The sequence below is a fragment of the Heterobasidion irregulare genome, assembly GCF_000320585.1.
Source record: "Heterobasidion irregulare TC 32-1 unplaced genomic scaffold scaffold_06, whole genome shotgun sequence".
Lineage (NCBI taxonomy): Eukaryota > Fungi > Basidiomycota > Agaricomycetes > Russulales > Bondarzewiaceae > Heterobasidion > Heterobasidion irregulare.
The window spans coordinates 131184-156695 of record NW_009258202.1 but is presented as its reverse complement, the minus strand read 5'-3'; the positions used below and the strand labels follow the sequence as shown (position 1 = coordinate 156695).

The 25512-nt window shown below is 53.6% G+C and overlaps 10 protein-coding genes across 10 annotated transcripts; 7 read left to right on the top strand and 3 right to left on the bottom strand.

Annotated features, from left to right (window-relative positions):
* Positions 1-1223: 1223 nt before the first annotated feature.
* Positions 1224-3774, top strand: HETIRDRAFT_440279 (uncharacterized protein). The gene is made up of 10 exons (XM_009548752.1): positions 1224-1298; positions 1380-1400; positions 1466-2168; positions 2217-2335; positions 2387-2442; positions 2495-2656; positions 2732-2858; positions 2943-3025; positions 3141-3593; positions 3663-3774. Exons 1-9 carry the CDS (start codon positions 1238-1240, stop codon positions 3222-3224), a joined length of 1416 nt encoding a protein of 471 aa, XP_009547047.1. The 5' UTR covers positions 1224-1237; the 3' UTR covers positions 3225-3593; positions 3663-3774.
* Positions 3486-3818, top strand: HETIRDRAFT_233995 (uncharacterized protein; the record flags this gene model as incomplete). Its single annotated transcript, XM_009548751.2, has 2 exons — positions 3486-3593; positions 3663-3818. 2 exons carry the CDS (start codon positions 3486-3488, stop codon positions 3816-3818), a joined length of 264 nt encoding a protein of 87 aa, XP_009547046.1.
* Positions 3819-5932: 2114 nt separating this feature from the next.
* Positions 5933-7543, bottom strand: HETIRDRAFT_459218 (uncharacterized protein; the record flags this gene model as incomplete). The annotated part of the gene is made up of 6 exons (XM_009548750.1): positions 5933-6256; positions 6337-6768; positions 6830-6890; positions 6942-7040; positions 7105-7227; positions 7286-7543. The coding sequence occupies 6 exons, from the start codon at positions 7541-7543 to the stop codon at positions 6144-6146; spliced, it is 1086 nt and encodes a 361-aa protein (XP_009547045.1). The 3' UTR covers positions 5933-6143.
* Positions 7544-7821: 278 nt separating this feature from the next.
* On the top strand, positions 7822-8816 carry HETIRDRAFT_118266 (uncharacterized protein; the record flags this gene model as incomplete). Its single annotated transcript, XM_009548749.1, has 3 exons — positions 7822-7936; positions 7996-8687; positions 8751-8816. The coding sequence occupies 3 exons, from the start codon at positions 7822-7824 to the stop codon at positions 8814-8816; spliced, it is 873 nt and encodes a 290-aa protein (XP_009547044.1).
* A 2326-nt stretch (positions 8817-11142) lies between these two features.
* Positions 11143-12870, top strand: HETIRDRAFT_320094 (uncharacterized protein; the record flags this gene model as incomplete). The annotated part of the gene is made up of 1 exon (XM_009548748.1): positions 11143-12870. The coding sequence occupies one exon, from the start codon at positions 11143-11145 to the stop codon at positions 12868-12870; it is 1728 nt and encodes a 575-aa protein (XP_009547043.1).
* A 96-nt stretch (positions 12871-12966) lies between these two features.
* On the bottom strand, positions 12967-15549 carry HETIRDRAFT_65247 (Nucleobase cation symporter; the record flags this gene model as incomplete). The annotated part of the gene is made up of 9 exons (XM_009548695.1): positions 12967-13382; positions 13479-13544; positions 13619-14021; positions 14103-14362; positions 14442-14760; positions 14827-14991; positions 15069-15140; positions 15244-15258; positions 15335-15549. 9 exons carry the CDS (start codon positions 15547-15549, stop codon positions 13311-13313), a joined length of 1587 nt encoding a protein of 528 aa, XP_009546990.1. The 3' UTR covers positions 12967-13310.
* A 1996-nt stretch (positions 15550-17545) lies between these two features.
* Positions 17546-18302, top strand: HETIRDRAFT_440276 (uncharacterized protein). The gene has a single exon (XM_009548747.1). The coding sequence runs from the start codon at positions 17559-17561 to the stop codon at positions 18066-18068; it is 510 nt and encodes a 169-aa protein (XP_009547042.1). The 5' UTR covers positions 17546-17558; the 3' UTR covers positions 18069-18302.
* A 1914-nt stretch (positions 18303-20216) lies between these two features.
* Positions 20217-20521, top strand: HETIRDRAFT_475878 (uncharacterized protein; the record flags this gene model as incomplete). Its single annotated transcript, XM_009548746.1, has 1 exon — positions 20217-20521. The coding sequence occupies exon 1, from the start codon at positions 20354-20356 to the stop codon at positions 20519-20521; it is 168 nt and encodes a 55-aa protein (XP_009547041.1). The 5' UTR covers positions 20217-20353.
* A 2220-nt stretch (positions 20522-22741) lies between these two features.
* HETIRDRAFT_321079 (uncharacterized protein) lies at positions 22742-24163 on the top strand (the record flags this gene model as incomplete). The annotated part of the gene is made up of 1 exon (XM_009548745.1): positions 22742-24163. The coding sequence occupies one exon, from the start codon at positions 22742-22744 to the stop codon at positions 24161-24163; it is 1422 nt and encodes a 473-aa protein (XP_009547040.1).
* Positions 24164-24237: 74 nt separating this feature from the next.
* On the bottom strand, positions 24238-24832 carry HETIRDRAFT_384798 (uncharacterized protein; the record flags this gene model as incomplete). The annotated part of the gene is made up of 3 exons (XM_009548744.1): positions 24238-24368; positions 24431-24474; positions 24539-24832. 3 exons carry the CDS (start codon positions 24830-24832, stop codon positions 24290-24292), a joined length of 417 nt encoding a protein of 138 aa, XP_009547039.1. The 3' UTR covers positions 24238-24289.
* Between the last annotated feature and the right edge of the window lie 680 nt (positions 24833-25512).

Below are 25512 nucleotides of genomic sequence, written 5' to 3'. Positions count from 1 at the left end.
TGGACTGCCTGTGGGCAATGGATCGCTCGAGAAAGAATTTAGAAACTTGCGAGGATGAGTGCTTTGACTCCGTCACTCCGACGCTCGCACGCAGTCGGCCTTTTTGGACCCCGCTCCGGGCCGTGCCGTTACCCTCAGTCAAAACGGAAATTCAAGTAAATGTCATGTCTAGTCACAAAATTGGGCTTTTGTCATCCGTCAGAGATGCGGTGCAGAAGTCATATGAAAGTCATGTCCGATTTCAGCAGTTTATGACTTTTGCATGACTTTTTGTGCCCTTTTTTGACGGATACATGACAAAAGCCCAGTTTCGTGACTGGGCATGACGTGCACATGACTTCTGTTTTTACTGAAGCGTCACCCCAAGCGCTCCCCCAGGTTCCTGCTGTAGCCCCCCACGAACAACCTCGCCGCAGCCTCCATTTCTTTTTTGCCGTTTCCACAAGGATGCGATTAGCTAGTATGGACCGGAGCTCTGTGAATTCCTCAGGAAAACTGGCCGGCGGCACGGAGGGAATGCTGAGTGCGAACGCTCGCAGGACTGTCAGCGTTCTCTTGATGACGTTTGCATTGTTTTACAGTTAAATTGCGGTGATGTTCCGAACATTTCTCGGCCGTCTGATCTCTCCAAAGTGTCGGTAAGAGTCTCAGCCAAGTCGACTACATAGCCTTTCTCCACGAGTTAAAAAGTCGCAGGTAGGCGCAGGTCTATTGCTATACACGGCGCACTGTGGCGTGAGTCAGTACAGTTGAGCTAGAGTGGTAAGAGCTGCCGGGGGATTTGGGCGTGCGCACAGGTATGGTGCGGTTTCCTTGCCAGTCAGATTTCGACAGGAATTGATGATCAAAGAGAAGAGAAGGGTATAGCCAGCAGCTGCCGGCATGCAAACATCGGCCACAGTTTGCGAACCCCCTTTCCATTGGTGTGGAGTTCTCCCAGGCCCACCTCCCGATCACATATCCGGCGCCGCTTTCAGCGTGATTGGAAACCAATCCCACTATACATAGTCGTCCGCATCCAGCTCTCCTCGGCCCCTCCTCCCCCCCTTTGCCCTCCCTCCCCCCCTTCCATTGCGCTATGCCCCGCCCCTCCACCGACTCAGACCCCTTGACTCAGGCCATGGCCCCGCCGAAGGGTGAAACTCCAGAACAGCGTGCCGTACGAGAACAACAGGAGGCGGAGGCGCGCCGCGTGAGCGACATGATTGATGAGCAGATCAAGGCAGAGGCTAGCGCGATGAGGAAGCGGCACAAGAAACCTCCCATCAAGGTCTTGCTACTCGGCCAGAGTGAAAGCGGTGCGTCTTGCATCTCTTGTCCCCAACTCCGTACCCATCTCATATATCACTGCTTGAATTTGTGGAATATGGCGTGTGAAGGCAAGTCGACTACGGTGAAGAGTGAGTCACGTTGTCCTTCGTCGTGTTGTGAATGATGCAAACGCGTGTTGCTTTTACGTTTCCAGATTTCCAGCTTGCTTACGCACGAAATGCGTGGCTCGAAGAACGCGCCTCCTGGAGATCCGTCATCCTCCTCAATCTCGTTCGATCTGTCAACACCATCCTCGATGTCGTTAGCCGCGAATTGGCTCACTCAGAGTCTTCCAGCCGCGCATCGACCCGCCTCGCCTTCTCGAACTCCTCCGACGAAACCTCCTCCGAGGACGATGAAGACGATCGCACGACGCAACATTCGCACACCTCCTCCATCACGTCTCGAGGCGCATCCAACGCCCCAAAGTTCGCATTCACAGAGCAGCATCGGTTGCTACAGCTTCGGCTCGGTCCCCTGCGGCGCGTCCAGCGCGATCTCGAGATACGCCTCGGGGCTGGTGCTACCGAAAACCCAGGCGATCTGCGCGGGCCTGCGACACCCTTCCAAAGCACGGCCTCTCAGAACATGTCCTCGGCAGTCGTCTCTTCGCAGCGCCACAAGGCGCGACCAAAGGAGTTCTTTGTCCATTCGCGGAGTGGTTGGAGAGGCGCACTGAGCCTGGGGCGGGGCCGGGAAGGCGAGACGCGAATTAGGAAGGGGAGAGAAGAGGCTGTAGAAGAAGCGGTTGAGGTGATCGCTGGATGCAGTGATGATATCCGGACGCTATGGGAGGACGAGACGGTTCACGCTGTATTGGCGAAGCGGAACATACGGATAGATGACCAGCCTGGATTGTGAGTGCCTCGTTTTTGCCCGTGTCGTGGTCACTGACAGTCGTCTAGTTTCTTGGATGATGTCGAGAGGATCACGAGCCGAAACTATGAGCCCTCCGACGACGATGTTATTCGTGCTCGTCTGCGGACAATGGGAGTGCAGGAGTATAGTTTCATTTTTGAAAAAGGTGCGTCTCTGTTCGACCCACGCCCGGCCTCCCTCTGACAGACGTCCACAGGCAGTGAAGCTGGGCGAGAATGGATCATGTATGATGTTGGAGGCGCACGCTCATACGTACGCGATCTTCCTCCTCTTTGCCCTCTCACGCTCACCAGCAATCACGCAGCGGTCGGCATGGTACCCTTACTTCATGGACGTAAACGCTATCATCTTCCTTGCGCCCATCTCCGTCTTCGACGAGCCCCTCGCGGAAGACCGCAAAGTGAACCGCCTAGAAGACTCATTCCTGTTATGGAAAGCCGTCTGCTCCTCGAAGCTTTTAGCAAAGGTACGTCGTCCCTCCGTTCCTCCTGTCGCTGTCAGACCGCCGCCATGACGCACGTCCTCACCATCCTTCGCACAGGTCCAGCTGATCTTGTTCCTAAACAAGTGCGATTTGCTCCAGCGGAAACTAGAGCGTGGGCAGCAGATCAGGCGCTCTGTACCCTCGTTTGGCGATAGGCCCAACGAGCACACTGCCGTCATAAAATGTACGTCCGCACACCATCCCAAGACCCTGCATGCGATGCGTACATCAATAGCTGACATTGACACCCCCATGCCACGCGGCCTAGATTTCCGCCAACAGTTCCGCGACATCTCGAAAAAGTACTCGCCCGAGCCGCGCGGGTTTTATTCGTTCCCCACCTCTGTCGTTGTGAGTGTCACGCCGCGCCGCCCATCCGATCTATGTACATCGCCTTTGCCCTTTTCCTCTGAATCTCCGCTTGTCTGTCTGGTGAAACCGATCCGCTCACCGTGCTGGCTTGCAGGACATCAAGGCGACGGCGGTCACGCTCGGGACCGTGCGCGAGGGCATACTTCGGAACCACCTGCAAGATGCCGAGCTCATCTGACCTTCTTCCGCCCCATCGGCGTGGGCGCCGTGCGCCCGCGGACTGTTTTCCGTCTCCGCTGATCCTTTTTGTTTCTGCTTTTATGCTACCGCTCGATATGTACGCGCATGACACGACCCCCACGCTCCATTTCATCCTCCTTTTGGGTAATCATTACTGTAGGACCGCGATCGCGTTTGGCTTTGTACGTTTTTATAAGTTAAGGGTTTTTGGTTAACTTACATCGTGCTGTGTAATACAAGGTATTGTATCGGGCGTAGAATGGACCCCGGGAGCGGAACTACTGGAATGCAGGAAAGCTGCTTATTTTTGATTTACACGTGCTCTGCGTTCAGGATGGGGTGGAGATTCGGACATGGTGCGGCACTGGTGCGGCCTATAATCTCCTATAATATGCGGCTACTATAAAAGGTATCGAAACTATGTTTTTATTTTTAGGAAGATTTCACCATCATTATACGCTCGTTCGGAAAGGAGCTTCAACGTGTGCGTGGCCATGGTCCATGGAGGAGGATTTGGAAGAGAATGTGTATATGTTTGTTCAACAGGGATATATATATCAATTATCCAAGCCAACTTGACACAGCCGGGTAGAGAGCTCCATGATGATGACGCGACGTGGGACTGACGTGGGCCACGAAGCTTGTTTGAATTACCTTTGGCTGTCTTCCATTATGGATCTCGAATCCCCAAATACTATACAGCAGAAGATGCGTACGCACGCCGGGCGGCACCCTGTAGCACCTGGTGACATCTTTCATGGTATACCATCACTGGAGTAGTGTTCGGAAAGGCACTAGTGATCGTAAGTTGACATTGGAACATGCAGTCCTCCACGGTTTTCTTTCAAATTAATTTCTAAAATAAGGGAAAGTAAAAACCATTGTAGCTCTCAAACCCTGTCATTGTGAAAGGAGCGCATGGTGAGATACGAGTCAAAATGTAGTCAAAATGCAGTCACAACGTGTGCGGGCACCATCCAGGATCTTTCCGAGGAGCTCGGGGGACCTCCGTTCAAGGTAAGAAACTTCCAGCGTATTATTTCAGTCATTTTACATATATGGTAGTTTGACGAGGCCTTGTTAGAGAGAATCATTAAAAAATAAGGACACTTTTGTCGAGGGGAGAAAACAGTGGAATTCACACGCGGAAATGCATTCTCCGCTGCGCGGCCGTACAGCGTGGGCAACTTGCCGTGCTTGTCCGGAGTTTGGATTCACGTGCTCGGCTCCTGGCGGCATATGCGGCGCGGTGCAGTTAAGGTTTCCGAACACTAGTGAAAACCACACACCTGAGCGCAAAGGCTGCGGCAACAGTACCCTCTCTCATTATGTCTCATTGATAGTAAAATATAATAGAGTGAGGTAAATACTAGATACCTGTGCAGGAACAAAGAACAAAGACGAAGAAATAAGGTCTCTGAATTTTTTCTATTATAATGACTCTGAAATTTCCGAACACCGCTCCAGTGATAGTATTAGGACCCATTTACGTTACAATGATGCATGCCGACCTTACAATGTCTGGGCCCTTGACGCCCTGACGCTCGCCGAGTCAGCTGACGATGAGCGCTACTCGAGCCACTGGCCGATCAAAGTAAGTTAAGATTGGGACGCTGCGCAATCGGAATACGCGGGATGCATGGAATGCCTGATGCTCGAGCTATAAGGGCGGGTAGTCGGTTCGCTTAGCGCCCAACAGGGAGGCTGCACCATCCGCGAATCTGCGTCGAGTGTGGGATGCGACGTTGATTCAGAGGGAGTTGAGATGGAATGGCGACTGACCGTAGAGCCTGCTGGGGTGTGTTCAGTGTCGAGCCTGGACTGTGTAGGGCGGCCGGCTCTCGTCAGACAGGCGCGATCCGTGTGAGGTCCGGGGTGCACGCCTCGACGATCTTCCAGCGCAGGACACGCCTCAGAGAGAAGTGGTCATCGCACTGGCACCGGCCACTCATGATCAACCCCTGCGACTCCAGCTGCCGATATCCTATTCCAAAGCCCTCGATGTCCGGCGTGGATCAAGAGCACCGCCTGCGATCTGTATGTCGAAGTGGCTCGAGGAACCACGGAAGGCTTGGATATCCTGCATATCAATCAGTGATGGACGTGCGAACGTGCACGCGCTCGGCGCACAGTCGAGGCCTTGGGCTGTACTCGACGAGTTGTTGCTGATGCGGAGACTTGTGCGTACTAGGCATGGTGTGGTATGCCCGCTGTGATGACAGTGATCAGGATGATGAGGAGGATGGTGCGTGTTGCGGATCGTTCGAGCGCTGCCCCCAGGCCCGATCAGCGTGCTCCGAAGATGGTGTATGTCGCTCGAGGAATGGTCGGGGTTGTTTCTCGCCTCATGCATCCTGCGGTGCGTGTCTTGATGACTGCGGGTATTGACGGACCCTCGGAGAACGTGGCGCATACGGAATACAATTTGAATGGGCAACTCATAGCCCAATGTTGAAGTTGTATATTGAATGCCGCCTATCATGCGACATCGGCGAGCTAGAAGATGGCATGTTCCATATCAACGACTGACTGGCTGACCATCTGATCACGAATTTGCCAACAATGTCCAGGTCAGCGTGCTGCAAAGCGAGGTACGGACCGACCTTGAGCAGCAATTGTTGATACGACATTGCATATGCCTCCCGCCGAGGAGATATACTCGTATCTCCCTCCATGCATACGTTATACATTCCGCAAACTCTTCCATTGGGATACAGAAAAAAGCAGAGCACACACCTGCTCGTCATGCATAGCTACAACTAAACTCAGTACACACACAAGTGCTACGGCTACAACGACGGCAATACACTATCACCAACCTTGCGATCGGTCGGATTCCAACAAAGCACAGAACCGCCAACTTACGGCCGGCTCAAGAGATACGAATCCTCCACGCGCTGGAGCTTAGGAGAAAGGCCTATTCTTCTCCGCTGTCGCTCGCAAACTCGACAGCCTGGTACCGTCTTGCTTTCTTGTTCGGGTTCGCAAGGGATGCGCCCCTCCTAGCCGTCTGCGCGGGCATGACCGAGCCTAGACACCACCACGCTCAGCGATCAATCGATCGATCGATGGAAGGAAGCAAAGGGGCAGGAAGAGCAACGGATGCTTACGGCTTTGCAGAGCGCTCGTGCTCCCGCCGAGGCCGAAGCTGCCGCCCTGGCTTGTGATGTTCATGCCGCGCGCTTTGGAGAGCTCTTGACGTAGAACCCGGATCTCTTCACGCGCGAGCAGCTCAGATTGGGTCGGTTCACTCGCGAGTGGCTTTGCCTTGCGTTTCCCTTTCCCGGCGTCTTGGTCTTGCGCTGATCTTGTGGCCTGTGAAGGCGAAGGCGAAGTTGAGGTTGAGGGCTTGGGTTGACGGACTGGCGGCGGAGGGCTTGAAGAAGAGTGCCGGCGCTTCTTCTGCGGGCGCGGTAAAGATGAAAGAGGCGTGGCTTCGCGGGATCGGTCTTTCGGTCTTTCGGGAACTTTGAAGGGGGCTGGTGACGATCCGCGCCGGGGACTGCGAGTAGGCAAGCGCTTTAGATAGTCGTGGGTTTCGGCTGAAAGATTCGAAACAGAAATCAATCGATCAGTAAATCTGCCGATGGCGAGAGGACGTACGGGTTTGAGGACATGCGGGGGGATAAAGACGGCACTGGTGCGATTGAGCTTGCAGTGCGATCTGGCGAGGCTTGAGGATTTGTCAGTATTTTCGGGTCGGGGTGGGACTCACGGAGGCGAACTCTCCTGCGGCAAACGTGGCTGCCTCGCGCGGGGTCATCTCCGTCAGGGTGATGTGAACAGGCCTTTTCGCGCCAGGGCCTAGGATCAGCTAGCGGGGGAGCAAAAAAAAAAATATTGGGCGACGAAATGGAAGGACGTTAGCGCTGGCTGACCTTCAGGTCCTGGGAGTGTTCGGAGAGCGGGTCCCAGTTATCGATGCTGAGCTCCTTCTTGGTGAAGGCTGATAGCAATCGATCCGCAAACCTTTCAAGAAGCTCGGGCGCCGCCTTCTCACCCTGAAGATGTGACGAATTGAGCGCGCATAGTCGTGTCGCGCGATAGTGAGCGGCATACCACGAAGTGGAGCACGTCGTTTTCAAGCCATCTGCCTTGCCACCACCGGCCCTCCTGGGCGAGTCCCACGTGCAAGAGCCAAGCGTCGTCCTTAACGTGCGATAGGACAATGAACCTAGAGCTTCCCCGATGGACGAGCTGCACGACTTCGTCGAGCACCGTGAAATTGTCGAGCACAGACTCTACCATGGTGGAATGGGAATAGGGGGATGATAATGGCGGTGCCAAGCCTGCCCGTCGGCGGCTGGATGCCGGCATCGTGGGGGCCGCGGAGTGTAAAAGTAGGCAGGCTCCCACAGACAGCCAAGTCAGTTGTTCGAAAGAGCAACCAACCAACGCCCCGCCGCCATCCTCCCCTTCGACATCCCATCGATATGTCCGATATGGATAAACAACGCAAACTCGCACTTTATAAGTCTCCTACCTATCGCGTCCGTATCTCCCCCTCCATCCTCCTCTCCCTCTCTCTCTCGTCGTTCTCGTCGTTCTCCCCTTCCACGTCATCCGACGACATCCTCATATCGAAAGCACTCAACATGGCGAGCCTCAGGTCATACGGATCTCACTCGTCGCTTCCTCAGGCTACCTCCAACCTTCCCTCTATAGCGCAGGCAGCTTCCTCTGTACATCACTCTTTGGACGGGGTCTCTGGTGAGTTCTGGTCGGTTTCTGTCGCACGCTGCACTGGGTGCTGATATGTGACGTCCTAGTGTCTAACACGTTCGGAATAGATAACGATACCGAATCTCAACGCGTTATTCGCGCACGTATGACGCTCCGTGAGGATATCGGAAAGCTGAGGGACGAATCGACACTCAGATTTGATACCATCGAGACCGATATCGAGAGTATCAAGCTCACTCTGGATAAGCATAATGAGAGATTCACTTCCATCGAGACCGATGTCAAGGATATCCGGGTCACTCTCGGCGAACAAGGCAAAACTTTAGCAGATCATAGCGCTCAGTTCACATCCATCAACAAGAGGCTGGCTTCCATCGAGAATACGTCACGCTCGCAGCATGATGGACTTCAAAATCAGCTGTCAGATTTAAATTTCCTTGTCAATGTTATGGCCCTCACTCTCGGGATCCCCCTCCCCTTGGATAAATCGCAGTTTCCCCAAATACTAGCTAACCTCTCCAAGACCCAGCTCACTGCTCAACCCTCGACGCTCTTCCCTCCGTTGGAACCCATCCAATTTTCTCGTATCCGTGCCCCATCCGACTCTCCCTCTCCTGGCCCTTCTACTCGCAGGCTTCCAAATGCTGAGAGGGTCGACTTTCCCGTCAATCCCTCCGAAGTTGATGTGCATCAGCTACTTTCCGAAGCCCGTGCCGACACAGGCCCGGAAACCAAGCATGCAGTCAAGGGACTCCTCCAGAATCTCAAGACCGTCATCGTAAGTTCCGTTCGGTCCGTATTACTCTCATACATATGTGACACTAACTGCTTGGCTTCGCAGAGGAGCGTGAGTTCGAAGAGTCTCAAGAGCTCCAAGAGCGTCAAGAGTTTCAAGACCACGAATTAATAGCAGTAGTGGGCGCAATTACTTTTTACCGCCGTCCTGCACGAAGCCACGGACGGCACTTCCCTTCGTCCATAAACACATCCTCTCCGCGTCTTTCGTTCGATCACAATCCACACACTCCCTCGGCCTTCTCTTGATGACGCTAGTAGTCGTTGTCGATTCTTCGCCTCTCGTGTATATTTATTCTGCTTTGACTCGTTCTGACCGTCTCGCTCGCTCTTGCATGTCGTTTTGTACGTTACTCTGTCCTTGTTATCGTATGCTCTCGTATCTATCATCTTGGTTACCTTAAACCGCACGTCCGGCAGCAAGCCACGCTCTGCATGAAAGTCAGGCATCCATACATACAATGATCCCGATCTTCTCCACTGTTATCCTTCAGCAACCCGTGGGGACCTCAGGGGTTCTGTCAACCGTTCGTACAAAGTCACCGTGTTTCGAATCCTTGTCAAGGAAAAAAGTTCTTCGAATTGTTGATGAGCTGCGCCGGAAGGCCGTTGAACACAGTCGACCGGGCCGGGATAGGCCGGGCTCTACCTTTCATCGAACTTCATCCAGAGTCGAACGATTAGACTCGGTATAGTCTATCACTAGGCAATACGCCCTCTAATCCCAGTCGCGGACAACAGGCCATTCTGCTGATCAAAATATCTGATCTCAATGACCCCATCTTGATCCTCTGGCCATTCTTCACTCAGCCACAAATGCACACAGGCCGTTTGTATGCGCCCCTATGCACTCCCTGAGTCCCTATGCATTGACCTAACCAAAGAACTTTCATGAGAGTATCCAAGCACTTATTTCTGAGGGTGATGTAATGTATGACTGTATCCTCAAAACTGTTTTCTTTTCCCTCCAAGTCGTAGATTTGGCTGTCGGCGAATTGGGCGCGAATACAGAAATAGAAGAGTCTGCGATGGGCATTGATATCGTCCGGGTGTGCTATACTAGGAGGACAAAGGTGCGTCAGACGGGAATTGGTGCATTTTCACGCGAATTAGAGAAAAAATGAAGTGATGTCTTCACTTCTTCACTATCCTCGTCATTGATCTCAATCACAGCGCATCTATGACATTGATCTGCGACGCGATAAGCGCGCATATACACTGCTCATTACATCCTAGCGCTGTCGATGACTAGCAGATGGATGTCGCATATCATCGATGAGTCCTCTGCAACGGACACTCATCATAATTTTTCCAGACACCTAGCTTTGCCATGGCTGTCCGCGAGAGTTCAGTTGCTGTCTCGCCAGCTGCCGGCAAATCTCCGTCCGACTGCACTTCTAGAGCCTGGATGCGACCATGTGGCTCATTGCTTGATTCTTGCAGAACTTTGATCTCCTTTTCATGGTCGAACGAGAATAGTGAAAAAGGTCATATGCTTGTTGATCCTCCCCAAGGTCGGTGGCGCTTTTCCTTCGCGTATAGCGTCAGCGTCGTGGCGCCATCTCGGTTCAGTATTATACAGGACAGACTCTGGGATCTGAATATTGTGTGGCTGAAAAATTGGAACCTTAGGCAAACGGGACAGACGAGAAGACAAAGAGGAGCTTTCAAGTTGGCGCATATATCCAAAGCAGCGTGATTCAGGCGGGCATCTTTGTAAACATGTGGCGCAGGGCTCAACAGGTGCTCCAAGGTCGTGGCTTTCCCAATCCCCGTAATATTTCAAAGCTTGTCATTGCCTGAAGCGGCTTTGGTAGGATTTCAATGACTACAGAGTCTTCGACCGCTCATGACGACATGCGACGTTGTGGAAAATACCACTCAAATTTCCTACTCGTTGTGGTTCTCGTTATCATCAAGCTGCAGTGACCGTTTCTCTACCATCCATGATCGATCGTTGACCTTTTTTCCTCAATGATATTGCAGAAAACAATCTAGGACTAGAAAAAAGCGCGACAGCCATACAACCTATTGTCCACCGATCCTGACAGCTAGTCCTTCGCTTGGAGATGTCTATGCGGAGCTGAGTGCGCTTGGCTACACTATTTTCAGCTGCTTCCAATACATCGCGCACCTTCATAGTATAGTATGTTGTGGCAGCATGCACCTAATGGCCTGTGGCGGCGGCGCCACGCAGTCTGTGATGGCGGCTTTGACTCTGGTGGCAGACTTGTCTCAGACTCCGACAATGATCCCTCTTATATTGGACCGCGAGATGAGAACGCCATGTCCACCGACGTCTTTTTCCTTCCATAGGCCATCACTGTGACGGTTGGCCGAATATCATCATTTCGCATGACTCTCTTAGATTCTGATAGTGGCATACGGACGTACACCAGGAACTTCTTTTTAGCATGGCATGTGTCCACGTCTGACTTATGATCATGTGTTGCAGCAACTGGGCCAGTGATCAATTTTGGCCTTCCGTCATCCAACAGCGCATACTCCCTTTGATACATCATCTATCATCCTTCACCGAACCCGAAAGCGACGGCTATGGCATTCGTTTGATAGACCAAGAGCTGTCGGCCATTAGGGAGATCGAATGCGACCTCAGAACGCGCCGCAACGCACGAACGCGCACTTGCACCATTCCACCGGAGATCCTCGCCAACATCTTCTCTAACATCTTTCATCCAACCGACAATCTCAGTTGGATTATCGTCACAAAAGTCTGTAGGCATTGGCGACAGGTTGCTTTAGACCACCCCTCGTTATGGACCAACATCTCTACCGCTTTTGGAGATGAAGCGATGATTCAAATGCTCGCACGTTCAAAGGAGTGTGTTCCCATAACATTCGAACATTACGGGAGAAAGTGCGACTTTCAGGACCATATACTCCCGCACCTCCATCGTGTCGAAAAAATCTTGTTGCATGACCACTCGCATGCAATAAAAGACATTTTATACGCCTTGGAACAAGGCACAATTCCGAGACTCAAATCCTTGACAGTCAGTGCGCGTGGGCATTTCACATTGCCTCTGATTCCCTTACTTCGAGCGAACCTACAGCTGCACAGTGTCACATTATTCGATGTCGGTATACTACTTGACGATGTTCCAGATCTGCCACTTCGGAAAAAGGATGAACAGCAGATCAAGAATCTCAGGCAGCTCCATCTCAATTCGCCCGATTTTCCCTACCCTACAATTGATCAGTTATTAAACGTGCTCGAGAGCTTTCCTAATCTTCGTGGACTGACCCTATCCGGGTTGACTCTAATTGCTTCCAACTCCCCAGGTCCTCTATGTCGCTCGGTCCACCTTCCTTGCCTTACGCAGCTGAAATTATCGGGAGTATTGACGGATTGCGCACATCTCGTGGGTTGTCTAGATCTTCCCCAACAGTGTCCGATTACTATCAACTGTTCCATCTCCTCAGGGCAGGAATTCGAGTCAGCCATGCCAACGTTGGCTGGTCATATAACACGCACGGGTGTTTCTTCTCTGTTGTTTGAGCTTTCAGACATGCACCAATACCACCATCCCGTCATAAAGATCACTCCTTGCGTTCAGCCCGTCGCTTTCCACGGTGTCGTGCCCAAGCCATCCGTCATCGGTGGCAGCCTTCGCCTGCTGTTTGAGTTTCCGAATCCGGAACTCTTGCGTGACAATAATGGGCCCCGTACCCGGACGGCACGCGCACTCTGGGCAGCATTGGAGCCATACAACATCCAAATCATTCGCATTGACCTCAGGGACTGGCACCCACTGCTCGGACTAGCGGATTTTTTGTGCTCTGACACTGTGCGGCGATTGGACGTATGGCGGACACCGGTTTCTGTGCCAGCTCTACTCGACCCTGACACACCACCCCCAGCTCTACTTGGCCCTGACACACCCCAACGCGTCGTCTTCCCTAAGTTACACACACTATCTTTCTTCGGCTATGATTTCTCCGCATTAGCCCTCCAGAAGCCCGAGCAAACACCATATCTCCTGGCTTTGGCCAGTTCTTTGGAGAGGAGGCGACAGTCTTCTGCACCCGTTCAGCAACTGATATTCAACGGTTGCCAGTATAAACAGGATTGGCTCGACGCGTTGAAAGCGGTCGTGCCGGGCTGCATCTTGCGCGTAGACGGCGCACGTCGACTGTCATTATGATAGCTGGTCCGGAATCTTGATACAATTCGTATTTCTATTGAGTATAGGGCCAGCTCCTTAGAGGTCATCTTGTCTAGGATCGATGCTACATGTTGTGGACTATAATGAACGGCGTACATAAATATTGGATTTCGTTTCTTATTTACTCCTGGCACAAGGACATATCGAGTAGTGAAACTAGTGAACTGATTCATACTAAGATACACTATATATCAAGACAGAAAAGGACACGCTGGCGAATAAATTATGTTATTGCCTTCTCGCTCTGCAGCCTTGTCTTGAAAGTAAACGGCAGCAACAACCTCTTGAAAGTATCGTCGACTCATCCCTGACATTTGCCTCAGCTTCTTTGGTTTGACCTACAGACGGCGATCATACACTAGCAACTACATCACACCAGCGAGGTGCCACGCCCGACGACCTCCTTACCTGATGCAGCACTACCTCCCCGTAAGCCGTATTTCCAGCCAGCGCAGTGGCACGTACGTCACGCCTGCGAACCCCGCCGCGAGCTGGTACCACACAGAACGCAAGAAGGCGCACAAAGCGAAGCAGCGTCAGACGATCAGCAAGAGCGAGCAGTGAGAGAGGAGCGACGCGCGACTTGCCTCGAACCCCAGGTCCGCGCCGAATCCGGTCCCCGCTTTGGCGCCGAGGGGACCAATGTACCATACCTAAGTGCGCACGAACAAACGGATGAAGCGAGCGTGAGCAAGCGCACGGAATCGGAGAGGTGTGGGGACGTTACCTCTGCCATGCCGACGACCGCGCCCGCGACGCCGAAGCACCCCGCCAGGATCCCCGCGACGCCCAGCGGTAGCTTCCCCGGCGAATCCCAATCATCCAAATTATACCCGCCCTCATGCTCAGCCCACTTGTCCCCGCGCGTCATCCGCCCGAGGAGCCCTAGCCCGCGCCGGAAGATGAGGTGCTCCTCCGCGACGATGACAACGAAGAACGCGGTCCAGTAGCTGAGGATGGCGAGGAAGTTCGAGAGGATGGTGGCGAAGTGCTCGCGCCCCGCGACGCCCGCGACGGTGTAAGCGACGAAAACGAGGAACGTCCACGCGAAGCGTGGGACGCGCGCGAAGGGGCGGCCGAGCGCTTGGATGGAGAGCCCGGCGGAGTAGGTGTTTGGGATGTTGTTTGCGCTGCACGCGTAGTTAAATTTTAGCGGGTTGTGAGGAGACAAGCGAGGAAGAGAAGAAGTGGGAGACGATGGAAATACTCACACAACAGATAGCGCTAGCACCACGAGCAGGAACTTGCCGCCCCCGCCCCACGGCTGCAGCACACGCGCCAGGAGCCCGCCCGTCTCGCCATCATCGAACGCGGCCGCGTACGCGGGATCGCGGAGCGTCATGAGCGCCGCGCCGAGGATCTCAGAGAAGCATATCGGCAGGAACAGCCCAAAGAACGTAAGTATGAAGATCCTCGTGGACGAGGTGTCCGCAGGGAGCCTGCAGTTGTAGTCCGCCGCCACGGGGGCCCACTATATGCGCGCATATACGGTCAGAACGGAGAACGCGGGCACTGAACTTGAAACGAATGAAACGTGAGTGCACACGCACCCCGCTGAATGATCCAAACACGATCCCGCCGAAGCTCAGCACGTCTGCCGAGAGGCTTTTCCCTTTGTCCTCGAGCGCACGCTGTGCGCTGATATCGAACCCCGCGTGCCCGGCGAGGCCCCACAGGCAGAGCATGACGATGAAGATCACGCCCCACGCGTAGCGCTCGTAGCGGTGCACCATGTCATACCCGACGAAGCACGGGATCAGGCTGCATACGCCAACGATGATGATGCCGACGACGAGCGGGAGCGTGCCCGGGTTGATGGACGCGAGCGTCTGGCCGCCAAGGATGACAGCTGTAGTCGAAAAGCCAAGTCTATGCGGCGCACATGGTAATGTGTAAGGAAGAGGACGAGGCGGTGTCGAGTGAGAGAAGACGTACTGCGTGAGGATGTTGAGTACAGAGTAGATGATTCCGCCGACGTAGCCCGAGCTGAAGCGGGAGATGATCATCGTTCGCAAGCCTGTCTGCGGGCCCAGCGTCGCGATGAACGCCGTGGCCACAGCCCCTAGCGCGCCAAAGCACATAATAGTTGCGATCGCGTGCCTGCGCGCTCAAAATTTCGTCTGAGTAATCTGACATGCCAAATGTACCAGATAAGCAAGAGAGAGGAAACTACTCACGGGAGCGTGAGTGTGTAGAATTCTTGTGCGAGGACGCCGATGGGAATGGTGGTGAGGACCATGTTTACGGACCTGCGAGTTCAAGGGGCCGCGTTGGATTCACGGAGCACAGTGCTCAAGTCAACGAGGGGCGGGAACAAGGATGGACAGTTGAATGTCCATCGCGCACACGCACCACCACATCAACAAGCTACGCAGTTTTGCAAAGGTCACGGTAAGTATATGCGCACGTTCAAACGCGAAAAAATGAGCGATTGAAGACGCACTTATTCCACGCGTGTTTATCCTCTCGCTGGTCCTCTGGCACACGCTCAACACCACGAGATTCAACGCCGCTGTTGAAGACTTTTGCGAGGAAGGGCCCGATGCGCCCATATCGGCGTTCTTCTTCCAATCCACGGGCGGTCGTGTCCGACGCGTCAGGCGCAACGACCGCGACATGGCCCTTTTCTTTGTCGTCGTCGTAGGATGAGGAGGCCATCCGTGGGGGAGGAGGGAGAGAGGGAAGGGAGGACTGTGTCGCGTCTTGAGGAGATAAGCAAGCGGGTTCTATTTATAGCGCAGGTACGCGCGGTCGAGAAGATGCGAAAGCATGGCGAGATCGCTCGACCCCCTTGCACAAACGATACCGGGTCGTTGTCAACATGGTGAACAATGTCGGAGCTGTAGTTCCTCCCGCCAGATTCATCCTCCGAGTCCTCCAGGGCCTCACTCCATGTAACTAAATGCATATGGTAAGTCGAGTGAGCCCATCCGACTGTCGAGTGGCTAAGCGCGTCCGCAGCCATGCTTCTGCGGTTGTGCGATGCACATACTTGCACAGGCTGCCCTGACCGCGCAATGTGCAGTAGATTGCGTGGTGGCACGTGTGGCAAACCAACATGCGCTGAGTTTCAGCTCAGGCAACCTTAAGCTTGCGTCTCACTTCAACTCAGGCTGATGCTTGCAGTTTTTCTTCAAGGTCAGCGCATAACACGTTTTTTGTGTCTAGAGCGTACGAGTAATTTCTTACGGTGCCATACATCAATCTCTTTTTTTTTCCCCTCAGGGAATGCGGGGTAATCACTTGAAGCCACCAAACATAGATATGATCATGTCAGTGCCATGGCTCCTCGCCGAACGATCCGCTGAGACCCTTGTTGATCCACTGATCGAGAGCAACCTCCTGGGCTATATCCAAACCGTGACTTTTTCCGGGACGTCTGAAGATTCGATCCCGATCGACTTGAAAGGACGGCGACGTAGAAGGTCTTGGACATGCCGCGTAGGCGCAGCACCGGGCGGGAGCAGAATCATTTGCGGCGATTGACGTTCTATCCGCCGACGAGGGTCTCCCTCAATTTCCACCAGCACGACCTGCAGTCCCTTTGTTACGCCCTGCTCAATAGGCGCCCGGATCCCCCCCTCTCAATGCGGCAGAAGTGCAGGACCACGGGGCGTGGACGGCTGAGAGCTGGGGAAAACAAGGGGAACGTGTTCGGCACGACTAGCAAGAATCCTAGAAAGCCAGACTACTTCGTGATGGGCCCATTCTGGCCGCTGATTGACGCCTGGATCAGACCGCTAGGGCGCATGATCGCGAAGACTTAGTTGGACGTGGATCAGGACGATTCTACGTGCGGCCGGCTGACGCTATATCGCTAGCAGGTGGCCGTATGACTTACAGAAGCTTCACGGAGACCTTCGATGTGTAGACGGCACATAACAGGGCTTCGACTCGGTTGACTAAGGAACTACAATAGTTTATTGTGTTCCCTTGTAGATGCACCTGACAGTGTTGTTTATCGGTCAGATCATGTGTTTTTCGCCACCAAGAACGCTGCGATAGGTAAGGCGCGTGCTTGCATCATTTGTATGCACAGGTCGCTTAGGCGATAGATGCGCGCTCTACAGGGTTCAAGACGCGTACCCTCGCGCCGTCGACACGCCCCGTCGCTTGAGCCCGGGCACACGGGGTCTGAGAAGTCCGTTTCCGAGCTGAACAAACGCGGTATGTGATCCGTGTGAGTACATGCCACAACGCTGAGGATGATGCGAATCGGACACCTTGACTCACAGCGTCGGCGTGCTCGACGCACCACTACACGCATACCCAACGAAGCGTGTCTCGACCTCGAGCTCTGTTTCCCCCTCACGCCGCGAGGAGTATAGGACCCTCCGAGTTCGGGAATGACCCCTGCACCTATGCTGCTGCCTGCTTTTGTAGAGACATAGGACGGGTCGACGGAGAACGAGGGGCGCGATGTCTTGATACCTGGAAGTAAAGTTGTGGAAGAGGGATAAGTTCCGACAGAGACAGCTTTAGGCGTGTGTATCGAACCGCCAGTTTGGCGGCCGCAAGGCGACATTTTTCCCATGACGAGTCAGAGAAGGACTGCCCGGAACAAGCATGCATAAGAAAGAAAGGTAACAAGATGCGTGCTAGCATGCCACCAGGGCCACCAAGCCATCGTGATAACGAGGGAGATGTGAGACTCCTATTTCAGGCAGATGGGCAGCCTGGAACTGCACGACCCCTCGGAAGTGAAAAGCGAGAAGAGCCCCGCTCTGCCTCGTCGAACAATGCGTCGCTGTCCGGAGCCAAAATTTGTAGTGGAGAGACGGTGGACACCTGGGGCACGTCGGGCGAATGCCGAAATGAAGTCTCGCTTTGTCCACAGTGGCGTCGCGCGTGTCTGCCAAAGGAGCGGGCACAAAGCGCATGCAGGGGTTCTCGGACTGCGCGCTTGTTTGATCCACGCGTGCGTGAAATGGGGGGAGGGGGGAGGATGTTCCTTTGTCCGCGCGTTTTCAGGGAACGATATAAGAAATCGGGAAAGACAGGCGACGAGACAAGTCACTCCCCTGCAACTCAGCCCATCCCTCATACATTCCATCCGCCCTAGATATGTTGAATTTGGACGATTTTACCAAGACTGTCTTCGACGACATTCGAGATGGTGTGCCAATCATCGGCACGGACTACCCTTCCAACATAAATCAAGTCGGTTCCTTCAATGATGCCAACGGGCTTGCCAGCCAGTATCCCGTTCAAAACTTCTCCCTCCCCTCTTTTCCCTCGAGCGCTGCCATTCCCAACACGATGTTCCCGGGAGCATCGTCAGATTTGAGTGACGGTCCTTCCTGGGATAGCGTCGCTCTCCGAAGCTTCCCGCGAAGTAAGTCAACAGAAACCTACAGTGGCATGTGAGACATCGGCACTGACATAGCATTCCAGGGCCGAACCACTTGGGGCGCACTCCCCAGTATGTGCCCATAGCCACCCCGGACCCTTGGACTGTGAACATTGTGTCGACGCCCTCCCCGCCTATCGCCCACACGAAGAGGCGCATGGAGGGGGGCGGCCCAACCTGGTACACTTCCAAGTGCGGGAGGTTGGACGGGATGAACGCAGTGGAGAGAGTCCCTCCATCTGCGTATTCTGAAACAGGATTCAGCGAGTTTCTAGGAACCCATGATAACATCGAGGGCAATGCCCTTATGATTAACAACTATTCAACAAGGACCTCCGACAGCGAGGAAAATTTCCCCGTCGGCGGTTCAGCCCCGGTCATTGAACAGTCATCAGCCCAAGGGCTTTGGCCCACGATGACATCGACCGCGGCCTCACAAAGGCGTCCTGCGTGGACGCCGTTCATGACTGCCGAGTACAGCGGTCAACCATTTCCCTTTCCAATCGATACACGGCCATCGGGCGCCATGCCAGGGACCAGCGCGCAAATTACTTCAATGCCGGCTACGGAGTACGGTTTTGACTTCTCTTGGCCGTCCGTCGCCCAACAGTTGAATCCCTCGCACGCCCTACCTTGGGGACATACTCATCAGGCCCCCCGGCGTCCTGTTCAGATTCATCGCGACGAGATGTCCTTCCTAACTCCTGGGCCATCATCATTCCCAGGTTTGCTGGGGTCTTGGCCATCAAGCGCTGTGGAGACGGATGCCTTCCCGTCGATTCCGACACCATCCATGGCCGCTGGGGACGCTCATGACTCGTCCCTTGCCCCTGTAGTCCAACAGCACTTCGATCAAGATCGGCCGATGGTGCAGCGATCACGCCGCGCACGGGGTCAACGGCAGTCCAGGCAGACGCGTCGCACCAGTGTCCAGTCTTCCCAATCCCTCCCCAGCCCAGTCGCTGAGTCCTCGTCCAGCAGCGTCTCGCAAGCATCCAGCTCGTCGTCTGTATCAGATGGTACATCGACCCCTGCCCCGAAGAAGAAGGGAAAGAGGAACGCTCAGATGCCGTATTTGCTGGCCAAAGCCAAGTGCCACCTCTGCAGAGAAGGCTTCAACAGAGGATCCGAGCTCCATGACCACTTGAAGACGAACAAGCACCGTCTGCGAGAGCTTGAAGCGGAGAACCCAGGAGTGATAGTGACCGTGGACGCTTTGATTCCGAATTGCTTCTGCCCGTCGTGCGGCAAGGGGTACACAACCCCGTATATTGTGACGCGACACCTGAAGAAGTGCAGAGGCCGGGTGGGGTCGAGTCAGAGTGGATCGCAAGACTGAGCAGGAGGAAAGTGAGTGGTCAGGTCTTTCTCTTCATTTTCCCTCGCGCGCATCTGCTAGCTTGTCTCGCGACCGTTCGTCGACTGTGGACTAATCCATCGTCTCTCTTCCACAGTGCAGGGTCAGCAGCGTAGGTCCGACTATCAGAACTGAAAAGCGCTCGACACTGGTCCTATCCGAAAGTGAACACGAATCTCTCACAGATCTGATCCACATAGGAGAGATCCTATGTTTCAGGACGACGTACACTGCCGTCCTACCCGCCGCAATTTTCATGCTCCACCTGAAGGAGCGATCATTATCGACTTTCCGTAGGGAGAGACTTTGGCAAGGAGAGCATTCAGTGGCGATATCGAATGAGTGACGAACAGACTTACTTCGCCGATACTACATCTATGATCTATGGCCTCCTTGTACTCTGCTAGTGAGACCCCCGCTTTTATAATGATCCATGAGCCTTGACGGGACCTCTTCCTCTGAACGCCAGTATGGCAAAGTAGCTCAGTCTGGCAGGAAAGTAGTGAAGTGAAGTTGATCGATGGGAGCGAAACAATCGCAAGCCGGCCTAAGGGCCGGAGTCCCGTGACGGGGAAATTGTGACGCGTCTGCCTTGACAGAAAGTTCACTCTTTTCCCCATGTCGCCAACCACCCAGTCTCCCGAAGACATCAACGTCGCTAAGAGAATACATCTGTGCGACACATATAGATTCGATTAATTAAAGCACCGTGGCCCGATCTCCACGCTTACTTGAAGGACAGCAGTTATCGACATATGTGGATACAGAGAAAAGGAAGACAAGGCTCGTCGCTTACTATTTGCGTATATAAGACGAAACTTCTGCGTTATAATTCCCGCTTTATCGAAGCGCCTTTACAATCAACAATTTTTTTTTGCCTCGAAACCACCCGATTTTCTGGGATTGTCGGTCGTTCTAGATAAAACATCTTTGGTGCACGCACTATCATCACCACCACGCCCCTTGGACTATCACCTCCTAGGTAAAATACCCACTCAACTTCGTCCAAGATGTTTGATTTTGGCACTGGCCTGTATAATTGAAGAACGTCGAACCAACCAACGTGGCTGCTCTTTTCAACCCAACGATGGCTCCCCCGTTGCCTGCAAAAATAAGACATACATCAAAGGTGAGAAGCTATGCTCTTCTCTATTTTGAGGACCATGTATTGAATAGATTGCAGTGGGAAGTAACCCGGCTTGATAGCCGAAAGTACACCATTCAGAACTTTTGCCCATGAATGTTTTGCAACCTCGGGCCATCGTGTTGCTCCGGGAACGACAGTCCAGGATTGGAAGGGCAGGTCGCATGAACAACAGTGGAGGATTCAGGAGACTGGAGTGAAGGGCCAGTCCACGTTTGTCGTTGCTTTAGCGGTCCGCGGTGACGCGGTAACCTCTGAGCTCCAGTATCGCCACCACCGACTCTCGCGAATACTGGGCTGGCTGACGATTAACCTGGGATATCTGGGAGTGCTCAACACGATTATCTGATTGTAACGCTAATAACCGTCATTAAGTCACACTTTCCAGTTGTCCTACGGACAGCCGCAACTGGTGTATCTTCAAAACCACCAGCGAGGGGGACATTTATGAAGAAAATAGCGTGATATTCACGTTTGATTTACATGTCTACCGCACAATCAGAGGGTGACTTTGAGACTTGATCTGCATGAATCTAGAGTTGAACTAGTTGATTGTAACAAGAACGTGAGCCCATCCTCTGAGACATTAATTTTTTCTGGCGCAGCGTGCGAGACAAAACACGGTCGGAATCCTCCTTGCCATTTTCACGCGGCAAGATGCACAATGTGAACGAACGCGAGCATAGACACCCTCAACACGGATTTTGAAGCTGCAATGAGGTCTGCTCCGTGATGCGAACCCTATACCATCGGCGAACAGCTGAAATGCTGCTGGACGAGATCCTGGTGGTTAGACCCGAGGATTCCATGCTCTTTCCTCCTCACGCCGCTTTGGTCATGAGAATCAATAGCGCCGAGTCGGCACGCTGCAGGTGCGATCACGAGGAAAAGATTCTGTAGGGAGCAGAGAGAGACCCGGGCGGGTAGCACTCTGGGAGACAGCGTGAGCGGGAAACCGAGAAAGGACGAGACGGATATGGGCGTACCTGGCGATAGGTATGGCTCGACTCCTCTAAACTTGGACTCCTCACCTTCACGATTCAGAAATAGAACAAAAGAGCTCGAGCCTAGGGCAGAGACCTTGATACTAGTCGTCAGGTGGAACGGGAAAATAGTCGCAGAATCGCGTGTCTAAGCTATCTTGGTCGACGATCCAAAACTCAATTCTTTCCCTCCTTTCTCTCCGAGTAAACACGTAGGTGAGAACGAGAAGGGAACAAATCCAAGTGTCACGGTCCGGGCCACATTCTTGGAAGGGAGACCGGATAGTCCGACTCCGTATGACCCCAAAGCGACGGCCTCGTGGTGTGCAGCTTGGAGAAAGCAGCAAAGACCTTGGACGAGCGTGGACGGGCGCAGGAACATTGCGTTTTACTACGTGAGATTTTTGGGGGGTAACTCAGGTAGAAGACTCTCGAGCAGCTATCTAGCGGCCACGAGGCGGTGATATATTGATAGAGAGTCGCCGAGAAGAACTGCCCGGATTGAGCGCTTGAGCATGCAAGACAAAGAAGGGTGACCAAGATATGCCACAAAAGCCACCAGGCGATCGTGACAACGAGTGGGGTATGAAGATGTGAGGCCTGAGGCCTGGACGGAAGATGAATAGTCCAAGATCGCGAGAGATTCACGGTTCCTCGGTGCAAATTACATGACTAGTGGAGATCGAGACTATCAAGACAAGCTCCGTCGGACACCGTGTCGTTGTCCGCAGCCAGAATTCGTAATGGAGCGAGGGTGAACACCTTGATCAGGTCGGGCAAATGCCGAGATGAAGTCTCGCTTTGTCCGAAGCGTCGTGCGTGTCTGCCACATAAAGTGCACAGATGTATTCTCGGACTGTGCGCTTTTTTGATCCACGCGTGCGTGAATTGGGAGAGGGTGTACGCTCCTTTGTCCGCCCGCGCTTAGGGAGGCCATATAAGAAAGCGCGAAAGACAGGCGACGAAACAACTCACTCCCCTGCAACTCATCAATTTCCGTTCCACTCGTCCTAAACATGTTTAACTTGGATGACTTTACAAAGACCGTCTTCGAGGATATTCGAGATGGTGTGCCTATTATAGGTCCTGACTATTCATCCCATCTCGATTTTGTCTCTGCTGCCAATGAACCCGTCGATCATCAGCACTTTCAAAGTTCCAACCTCCCCACTCCCACGCCGGGCACCTCATCCTTCGACATGATGCTCGTGCCCAACGGCGATGAGCATCCTTTCTGGGATGTCACCGCCCACCCGCATGTTACCCACCCTCGTGCAGCCTTCTCATCGAACTACATGGCGCCAAACGATGTGTCGGTGCCACCACCGCCCACCGCCCGCAGGGAGAGGCGGATGAACGGCGGTATGGACACAGTGGAGAGGATATCATTTTCCAACCCGCAAGCAGTTGCCATAGGATTCCCAGGAACCCACGAATACACCGGGGGTAATACCCTCAGAACTAACACCACTTCAACAAGAACTTCCGACTACGAGGAAAATTTCCCCGTCGTCGGTCCAGTCCCGGTCGCTGAACGGTTGTCAGCCCAAGGGCTTCGGCCCATGATGACATCGAGGGCTGCCCAACAATGGCATCCAACACAGATGCCATTTGTAGCTGCCAAGTACGGCAGTCCGCTCGCCTCTGTTCCATTGCGTGCACTACCATCGAGCGCAGCGTCGGTGACCTTCACTCAATTCAATCCAGTGCCAGATATGACAACAGAATACGGCCTTGATTTATTTTCTCAATCCTCCTGGATCGGCGAGCCTTTCAACCCAGGACCATTGCAAGCGCAGTCCTGGGAAACCTCCCAACAGGCTCCCTGGCATCCCGCTCAGTCTCATCTCGACGAGATGTCTTTCCAGGCCGCGGGATCGTCATCATTCCCAAGTTCCGTGATGCCTTGGCCGTTCGGCGCTGCGGGGGAGAGTGCCTTCCCATCGGGTCCGACACCTTCCTTCAGCACTGGGTATGGTGACGATCTATCCTTCGTCTCTGTGGCCGAACAGCCCTTCGGTCAAGGCTTGGCGATGCCCACTCAGGCGCCTCAGACCAGTGAGACCTATCCCCAACCTCTCCCCTATCCAATCATCGAGTCGGCATCCGATGTCGCACCGCAAGCGTCCAGCTCGTCCTCTTCAGCACCCGAGCCATCGAATGCCGCCCCGACGATGGGAAAAAACAGTCAGACACCGTATTTGCTGGCCAAGGTCAAGTGCCACCTTTGCGAAAAAGGCTTCAACAGAGGATCCGAGCTCCACGATCACTGGATGACGAACAAGCATCGCCTGCGAAAGCTCCAAGCGGAGAACCCAGGAGTTGTGGTGACCGTGGCAGACTTGATTCCAAACTGCTTCTGCCCGTCGTGTGGCAAAGGGTACACAACCCCGTACATTGTGACGCGACACTTGAAGACGTGTAGAGGCCGGATCTAATCTATTCAGAGTGGATCCCGGGACTAAGAAGGAGGAAGGTGAGTTGCCCGGTCGGCGTCTTTCTCGTAATGTCAGCCCCGCCTCGCGACAGTTCATCGATTGTTTGCTTAACCCATTGTCATCTCCTTACCACAGTTCACATTCAACAGCATGAGAATGATTGTCCGGATTGCGTGGCGCTCGATACCCATCCCAGCCAATAGCACTATCCGATTCTTCACCAATCTGATCCACATTGGAAAGATATTGCAATTCGAGACGACGTACCCTGCCGTCCTGTCTTCCAAGCCGTTCATGCTCAAAGTTAGGAGCTGAGGGAATAGTTATCGGTTTTCTGTGATGATATTGTATGGGGGGACAAGTAGTTTAACTTACCTTGCCGATGCTAGATCTATGGCTTCCTTGTATTCTGCCAATAGAATCCCTGCTTTTCTGACTGTGCGTCTCGACATGACCGGCATTGTTGAGTTGGCTATATGAGTCTTCTGGAGGAGCATTCTCGTCCTTGAGGAAGTCACGGCTGCACAGGCTTGCAGGCAAGAGGAGAGAAACAAAGAAGATCGATGAAGCGAGCCTGCGAGCTTCAAGTCCCGTGACGGGAAAGTCGGGACGCGTCGCGTACATCCGCTCCGACAAGCCGCTTCGGAGTTTTTGGAGTGGGTCATCCATTGGAACTCCGCACCTCCAGCGGCTTGCTGTCTCAAACATCCCTGACCGCCCCTCTGTTCTATCCTTGCAAGCCACTGTTTTTCTATGCAACATATTGCTTTATGCAACCTCACGCGATCAGAGAAATGGAAATCTATGCCTGCGGAAGCGGATGGGCAAGTGATGGAACAGAGCTGCAAGTGACCCTTATCCAGCGGATGGCTCCCTCACAATGGTCTGTGCGACACTTCGGCAGCTTACTATCAGGCAAAGCAAATACACCAATTGAGACTTTATTTCTCTATACTGTTTTTTTGTCGCTTGAGCAGCTCACTGACAGTACACCTTTCAGGGCACTCGATTAGACGCGAAAGGACCACCACCAGCTTGAATAGGCATCCTAATTAAACCAGAAAATTTGCCACACCTGTTGGTGAGGTACAATCTCACGGGATGCGTCACAACCAAGCTCTCCATCGACAAAAACATCTTCCGGGAGCATCTGGTAATTTGGCCCTGACCACTTCCGATGGGACTCAACCGAATTACCAGCGGCAGACCTCGATTGACGTGAGTGCCCAAGCCGGCGCCAATTGTGCTGTGTCTGTGTTGCATCGCACGGGCTATTCATGGCGATCGAGCTGCCTCGATAAGACTGCCTTTACACGATAAGTGGTTCGTCGCACGGGGCCTCGCCGCGG